Source organism: Rhagoletis pomonella, unplaced genomic scaffold, assembly GCF_013731165.1.
Source record: "Rhagoletis pomonella isolate Grant_MI unplaced genomic scaffold, Rhpom_1.0 Rhpom_scaffold_07744, whole genome shotgun sequence".
NCBI classification, from domain to species: domain Eukaryota; kingdom Metazoa; phylum Arthropoda; class Insecta; order Diptera; family Tephritidae; genus Rhagoletis; species Rhagoletis pomonella.
The window spans coordinates 1-7,729 of NW_023466271.1; the positions used below are offsets into that span (position 1 = coordinate 1).

Sequence of the window (7,729 nt, forward strand, 5' to 3'; positions counted from 1 at the left end):
CGCCAAAAACGGTTTCACTAAAATTGCGGATATTTTCTTGCCGCCCAAAAATCTCACATCGGCAATTTGCCGCTATTGAATTTTGGTAGAAACATTCCGTTTTCCGGAAAGCGGTATATCTCCACTTACCGCCAATCTTATATATCTGTGTTCGTATGGAATAGTAGCTTATGTCGGAAAGCTTGCTTTAGTATACTGCGGCATACTGTTTATTCTTTAAACGACAAGGAATTTTTTGATGAGATTAATTAAGAATATTGACTTGCTAGTATCGGAAATATTTCTTGCATGTTTATTTGCCAAAAGTTGTTCAACGGCTCGGCGCCAGCGAGTCATTCGCAATCGTATGCTGCGAATGCCGCATTATAGTAAAGCCAGCCTTTCGACATAAGCTACTATTCCATACGAACACAGATATATATATGTACATATATACAAATTCTGATATATACCCCAAAATAAATTCCGTTGCAGTTTATATGCCTACTGTGTCCCACTGTGCAAGAACAAAATATTAGCACATTAAAATCACATACTTTCCTCTGCTTACCAATTTTTGCCGTTGGTCGCATAGTTCGTTGAACTTGGCTAAACAAATTGCCGAAAAACATAAGTGCACTATTTCCCATATATCATATGTACATACGTTAGCACATATAAACATTTTTACCAGTTGCATTTTCTGCAACTATTCGTATAATAGCTAAGAGAGTCGCTGCTATTTATCGAACAATACAGTCCACACGTACCAAGCGCACTCTAGCTTATTTTAATTTATTTCAATCTTGCTTTTCTCTGCTGCACTCACCAAGCTAAGAGAACGTAAATCAAAGCCCGCTCTCTCAGCGGTGAGCGGCTCTTTACGTATTATTATATCCACTTGTGCATTCCCGCACACATACATACATACGCACTATAATCAAAACAAATTCTCTGTTGTTTTCGTTTCTTAACTCACCACTGCTGTGACAAAGCATAGCTTAGCCATATACTCGGCTTCATACGTAAATATTTGTACATACATACGTACGTACATTTTTACATTCTACATATTCTGCACTTTTGTACATACGTGCTAACAAAGAATATTGTCACACGAATATTATCCATAACGCGATAAGAAGTGAGTTCAAGATATCAGATACATGCAACCCAGTAGGGAAAGCTCCCGAATTGCATTGGTCTAGATAGTGATAAATAACCATTACTTTTTCAGTATTTACATAATTAGTTATATCACATTAAATATTTATACATACGTATATTTCACCACGTATATAAAAGTGAAAAGTGTTTGTGATTTTTTTTTTCTCGTACTGAAATTTTTCAAATCCAAATTCCGCGGATTTAATTGGGACGCTCCGTTTTCCACGTAATAAAAAGTGCTGAACCAAAAATTAAAGCAAATATAATTTCACGTAATTTGCAAGAAACAAAAAACACAAACACCGCCACAAAATCTTAAAATTCTTTTCCTGATTTTCTGTGGCACAAAGTGCAATTTTTACTCGTTTGACATATATTTTTCTAATTTTTGCGAACGTTATCTGGGTGGTACTCAGTAAAATTTGATAAATTTTTCTCTCAATTTTTATACGTGTGACCTTCCACAGCATTAAAAATGCCACTTGGACACAGTCCACCAAAAATGTCTGAAATCGAGACAAGGTCAAAAACTGCTTCGCAAGAAGCCACCAGTGGTAAGAGGGAACCCTCACCGCGCCCGAAACCTAAAACTTTTGACCCATCCGCTCAAAAGTTTATAGCGGAAAGTGACAGTATCATGAGATACTGTGCAAGATTCAGTGATGCACCGATCCAAGACCACACTGAATCATATCTTATGATAAAAGACAAATCACTAGATGATTGTTGGGCACGGCTTCAGTCCGCCTATGATTTGGTTTTTTCAAAGCCAGATGACAGCCTACCCGAAAACTTTAAGAGTTCGGTAGAAGGCAAGTACTTCACTTGCCTTGAATTATATGAGGTGACCAAAGCTAAAATTGCCGATCAACTGTCGTTGATTAAAGCAATCGCCGCACCGAGTCCACCACCCCGCGTGGAACACACCTCGGCAGAGGCAAACGTTTTTTCTTCAAGTCCCACCTTGTGACACGGAGACATTTTACGGTGGTTACGAAGAATGGCCCGCTTTTCGTGACATGTTCACAGCGGTGTACATCAACCACCCGAAGCTCTCCCGTGCTCAAAACCTGTATCACCTTCGGTACAAAACTCAAGGAAAAGCCGGTTCCATCGTCAAGCAATACCCGCTCAGCGATGATAACTTCGAGCTGGCCTGGGAAGCTTTACGGTCACGATACGAAAACAAACGTATCTTGGTTGACAACCAAATTAAAATTTTGATGACTTTGCCGACTATTCAATCCGAGAATAGCGAGCAACTTCAAAGGCTGCAAACATCAATTCACACCTGTCTGTCAGTTCTTAATTCCCAAGACGTCCAGACAGACAGTTGGGATCCCATATTGGTGTACATTTGCTCATCCAAATTGCCCGAAACCACACTGTCACTTTGGGAACAATCTCTCTCTTCTCGAAGAGATTTACCCTCATGGTCACAAATGGACGATTTTCTTACTTCTAGATACGAAGTAGTCGAAAGACTTAACCGGCTTCATCCAAGCCAAAATAAACAAAAACCAGTCGCTCATCAAAATGCTGCGCAAAACAGGTCCTTTAACAGGACTCAAACCTTTGTGGCAGAACCTAAGAGGGAACCAACTTGCTCTTACTGCAAGTCCCCTCATCCCATTAGAGTCTGCCCACAATTTAAGCGAATTTCGGTACCGAACCGAGTACAATTCGCAAACCAAACCAAGCTGTGCAAAAACTGCCTTGGTAATACCCATAGCACTAATGAGTGTCCGAGCAAGTGGTCATGTACACATTGCCAACAACGACATCACTCCCTGCTGCACATGAACCCCAAACCACAATCTCGACACTCCAGTGCGCGAGGGAATGAAACCGCCGCACAACACACTACTGCCCAGTCGACACCTCCCGCTCGACAAGCGCAGTCAAGCTCCGATTCCAGCGAGCAACCGTGCTGTTCCAAACAAGCACAAATACAATCATTGCACACCGACAATGATAGCAAAATTCTCCTTCCAACTGCCATAGTCGCAGTTGAACACGAGGGTGAATTGTTTCAACTTAGAGCCCTGATTGATCAAGGCTCACAAAGAACTTTCATTTCCTCGAAAGTTCAAAAACGGTTGAAACTACCATTCGAACATTCCAAGTTCGAAATTTCCGGCATGGGTGGACATGTAGTACAAAGCTCCTCAAAGCTTTGTCCACTCACATTGGTAGCACCAAAAACCATGCAACGGATAAACACACAGGCTATCGTGTTACCTCAGCTCACGAGGCACATGCCTACATTCACCATTAGCCGTGAAAACTGGCAGCAATTCAAGATCCTTGAACTTGCTGACCCAAGCTGTCACATACCAGCTCAAACTGACATGGTAATCGGCAGCGATATACTTCCACAAATCCTGCTGGAAGGTATACAAAACATTTGCGACACAATACTTGCGCAAAAAAAAATATTTGGCTGGATTCTCAGTGGTCCAGTAACCGAAAATGTGGTGTCATTCTCGACACAAGTAGAAGAGTGCTCGAATGCAACTCTCAGCTCTCAGCTTCGAAAGTTTTGGGAAGAGGAGGAGATTCCACAGCCTCCACAAATTTCCCCGGAAGATCAGGCTTGTGAGCATATATATGCAACAACAACGACTCGTGCCCCAAACGGTCGATACATTGTGCGACTTCCATTCAAGGAAGAATTTCCGAAAAAGCTGTCTCTGGGTCACTCTCGGTCTGCTGCACTGCAGCAGTTTTTTAGCATGGAGCGATCGCTTCAGAAAAAAGGAGACTTAGGCACAATGTATAACAATGTGTTGCAAGAATATCTCGACCTCGGTCATATGGAGCACACGAAGCCATTTGAGATAGTAGCTAATGGCAAATACTTCTCATTCTACTTGCCACACCATGCGGTCGTCAAACCAGATAAGGTAACCACCAAAGTTCGCGTGGTATTCAACGCCTCAAAAACATCTGGTTCAGGAAAATCCCTGAATGACGTGTTGCACACTGGTCCCACACTCCAGCCAGATCTCATGCTGCTCATTCTGCAATGGCGAATGCACAGATTCGTGTTCAATGGCGACATTGAAAAAATGTATCGTCAAATACTCATCCATGAGGACGGTGAAGATTTTCAGCGAATCTTATTTCGCACATCGGCTGACTCTCCTGTCACCGATTATAATCTTAAAACCGTAACGTTCGGGGTTAATTGTGCACCATACCTCGCTATCCGTACCCTGCATCAATTAGCAGATGATACGATAGCGACATTTCCCTTGGCTGCCACAATACTTAAAACCGAAACGTATGTGGATGACATCCTATCCGGAAGTCATGATATTGACAACGCCACTGAATCACTTCTTCAAGTGATCAAAGCGCTTAAGTCAGCTGGTTTCATACTCAAGAAACTAACGGCCAATCATCCGGCCATCTTAGAAAAATTTCCAAAGGAGGATCTTCTCGACTCCAACCTTTTGAAATTTGAGAGCGCTTCCACAACCAAAACTCTTGGTATACAATGGAACGCACTCACCGATAAGTTTTCCTACACCATTCTGCCTGCATCGACATCGAATGCCGTCACAAAGCGACAAATCTTATCCTCTGTCGCAAAACTTTTTGACCCGGCAGGATGGCTATCGCCAGTGATGATTCAAGCAAAGATTCTTCTTCAAGAACTTTGGCTAGATGGCGTTGATTGGGACGAATGTGCCAAACCTATATCTTTAGCAAAATGGCAACAGTTCGCAGAAAATCTGCCAGCTATCTGCCACATCGAAATCCCTCGATGGGTTAATTTCACTCCGGGGCAAGATACCCAAATCCACGGGTTTTGCGATGCCTCGGAAAAAGCATATTGCGCTGCGATTTACATCCGCGCAGATGCTAGCAACCAAAGATATTCCACTCTCTTGGTTGCAAAAAGCAAAGTCGCACCATTGAAGACGGTAAGCTTGCCACGCCTGGAGCTGTGTGGTGCAGTCTTACTCGCAAAACTGGTCGCAACTGTTCGAAAACAGCTCAAATTGGAATCGTGCAACATATTCTTATGGTCAGATTCAGAGATTGTGCTAGCTTGGCTTGAAAAGCCACCATGTACATGGAAGACGTATGTATCCAATCGTACCTCTCAAATCCGGGAATATCTTCCAACCGGTACATGGCGCCATGTTGCCAGCCAAGACAACCCAGCCGACCTCGGCACCCGTGGTTGCAAACCGCAGGACTTGGCAAATTCCCCACTCTGGTGGCACGGACCAAACTGGCTCTCTTGCCACATGGATGCATGGCCAAGGTCAAAGGCATGCAGTGCATCTCCACCAGAAAAGCGCAAGGTGGAAGTATATCACGCGCTCGAAGAAGAGGTCGATTTTCTTGATCGCTGTTCTTCTTTCTCTCGAGCACTCCGCGTGACTGCGTACATGTTCCGCTTCGTGAGCAATGCCCGCAACAAATCAAAGGGGTTAGCTACAATCACCTATCCGCATCTGACACATAACGAATTTCAATATGCAAAAATTCGTCTTATCAACGCAGCGCAATCACGCCATTTTCCGCGCGAATGCAATGCAAGATAAAAAGCCACTTAACAAAAAAAGTCCTCTTATTGTTCTCAATCCTTCGTTGGACAAAGACGGACTTCTACGGGTTAATGGCCGATTAGCACATTCCACATTAAGCTATAATGAAAGGCACCCAATAACCCTCCCTACCGATTCAAGGTTCTGCCAGCTATATTTGGAGTTTTTACACTCGCTGCTTCTTCACGCAGAAACACGATTAATGGTCCAAATGGTAAGGCAAGAGTACTACGTACCAAAGCTGAAACCTCTAGTTAAAAAATGCATCTTTCAATGCAAAGTGTGCACGCTGTACAAGCAACAAACACGCACCCAAATAATGGCCGCTCTACCCCCTGAGCGCTGCAGTTTCTCACTCCCATTTTCCACAACGGGAGTAGATTTTGCTGGGCCATTCCACATTAAAGCATCGGTGCTAAGATCTACAACCCTTATCAAGGGATACGTTGCAGTTTTTGTCTGTTTTTCCACAAAGGCAGTGCATCTCGAGCTATGCTCGGATCTTACAACCGAAGCTTTTCGAGCAGCATTCGCCCGCTTCGTTGGCAGACGAGGTTTTCCCTCAAAAATGATGAGCGACAATGGAAAAACGTTCATTGGCGCCCAGCGCGCAACAGAACGCGACTTCGTTAAATTCCTTAACGAATGTTCCGCAGACATTGTCAAAAAATATGCCCCTCAAGGCATCAACTGGCAATATATACCACCCAGCGCCCCCCACATGGGCGGCTTGTGGGAATCTGCAGTGAAAAGCTTTAAAATCCATTTAAAGAAAACCGCTGCAACCCACAAGTTCACCTTCGAAGAATTCACGACGCTTCTGGTGCGAATTGAAGCAGTCCTCAACTCGAGGCCTCTATCCGCACTTTCTCAAGACCCAGCTGATATGACAGCACTTACTCCGGGTCACTTCCTTCGAGGTGCACCGCTATTGGCCATTCCCGAGCCTAATGCGGAAGACCTCTCTCTACTAAACCGATGGGAGAAAGTCAAAGCACTTCACCACCAATTTAGTCGCCGCTGGAAAGAAGATTACCTCAAAGATCTTCAGAAGAGGTACAAGTGGAAAACTCCACAACGCGACCCTCAGCCAGGCGACATCGTCGTGATCAAAGAAGATTCACTCCCCCCCACCGAGTGGCGATTGGGACGAATCGAAAACGTTCGCCATGGCCCTGATAACCACATACGTGTTGTGGAAGTCCGTACACAAAATGGAGTTATCACGCGGCCACTTGTCAAACTGTGCTTCCTTCCAAAAGCACAATAAATAATTCTATACATCCTTTCCTTTTGTATATTAAGGGTCTTAACTTCCCGTTTAAATATTGTACCCAAGTACTTCTCGTTTCTCTGCCTTTGCTTCTACTTACAGATCGAAGACATCATGGCAGCACGGAAGGCATGCCCCCTGGCTCCAACGGCAGAGACAGACAACTGCCTACAATGCCGGCTCTGCCACCGTTACCACGCATTGCGGACGTGCCCGGCCTTCAAGGCGATGAAGCCGCCGCAACGGTTGGGAGTAGCCCGCGCGCAAGGCTACTGCGTCAACTGCCTTGCGCTCACCCACACTACCGGGGAATGCGACTCGCCGGGTAGTTGCAAGACCTGCGGGCTAGCGCACCACACGCTGCTGCATGTGGCAGCCAACACGCATGCGCGCACGGGGCCAAGGGAACAGGGGCCCAAGAAGAGGAAACCGGCCACAAAGGCCCCAAGGAGCGTCAAGCGGCGCGCACCGCCGAAGAAAAAGGCGCTGAAGAAGGCGCAGAAGAACCCGCGCAGCCACGCGCCGCAACCGCCGCGCAAGAAGACCGCCCAACGGACGATCGCGCGCACGCCCCAAGGCCTACAAACGGCCAATTTCCAGGGCCGCACCACCCACCGCGTCCTGGGCAACACGATCCGCGCCCTGAAAGAGCTGCAGGAGACGCTCAGCAACGCATTCCTGCAGGGCGGGGATGATGTCTAAGCCGCCGCTTAAGCCGAGTTCAGCGGCCGTGCGCGCGCACTTT

The 7,729-nt window shown here is 45.6% G+C and overlaps 2 protein-coding genes across 2 annotated transcripts; both read left to right on the plus strand.

Moving 5' to 3' along the window:
* The first annotated feature begins 415 nt into the window (after positions 1-415).
* On the plus strand, positions 416-7,720 carry LOC118755875. The gene is made up of 2 exons (XM_036490679.1): positions 416-1,123; positions 7,087-7,720. Exon 2 carries the CDS (start codon positions 7,099-7,101, stop codon positions 7,684-7,686), a length of 588 nt encoding a protein of 195 aa, XP_036346572.1. The 5' UTR covers positions 416-1,123; positions 7,087-7,098; the 3' UTR covers positions 7,687-7,720.
* LOC118755876 lies at positions 2,946-5,708 on the plus strand. Its single transcript, XM_036490680.1, has one exon. The coding sequence runs from the start codon at positions 2,946-2,948 to the stop codon at positions 5,706-5,708; it is 2,763 nt and encodes a 920-aa protein (XP_036346573.1).
* Positions 7,721-7,729: the final 9 nt, after the last annotated feature.

What these genes read in the sequence shown, in the direction of transcription:
- LOC118755876 (XM_036490680.1), top strand. Translation starts at nt 2,946, where the DNA reads ATGAACCCCAAACCACAATCTCGACACTCCAGTGCGCGAGGGAATGAA.
- LOC118755875 (XM_036490679.1), top strand. Translation starts at nt 7,099, where the DNA reads ATGGCAGCACGGAAGGCATGCCCCCTGGCTCCAACGGCAGAGACAGAC.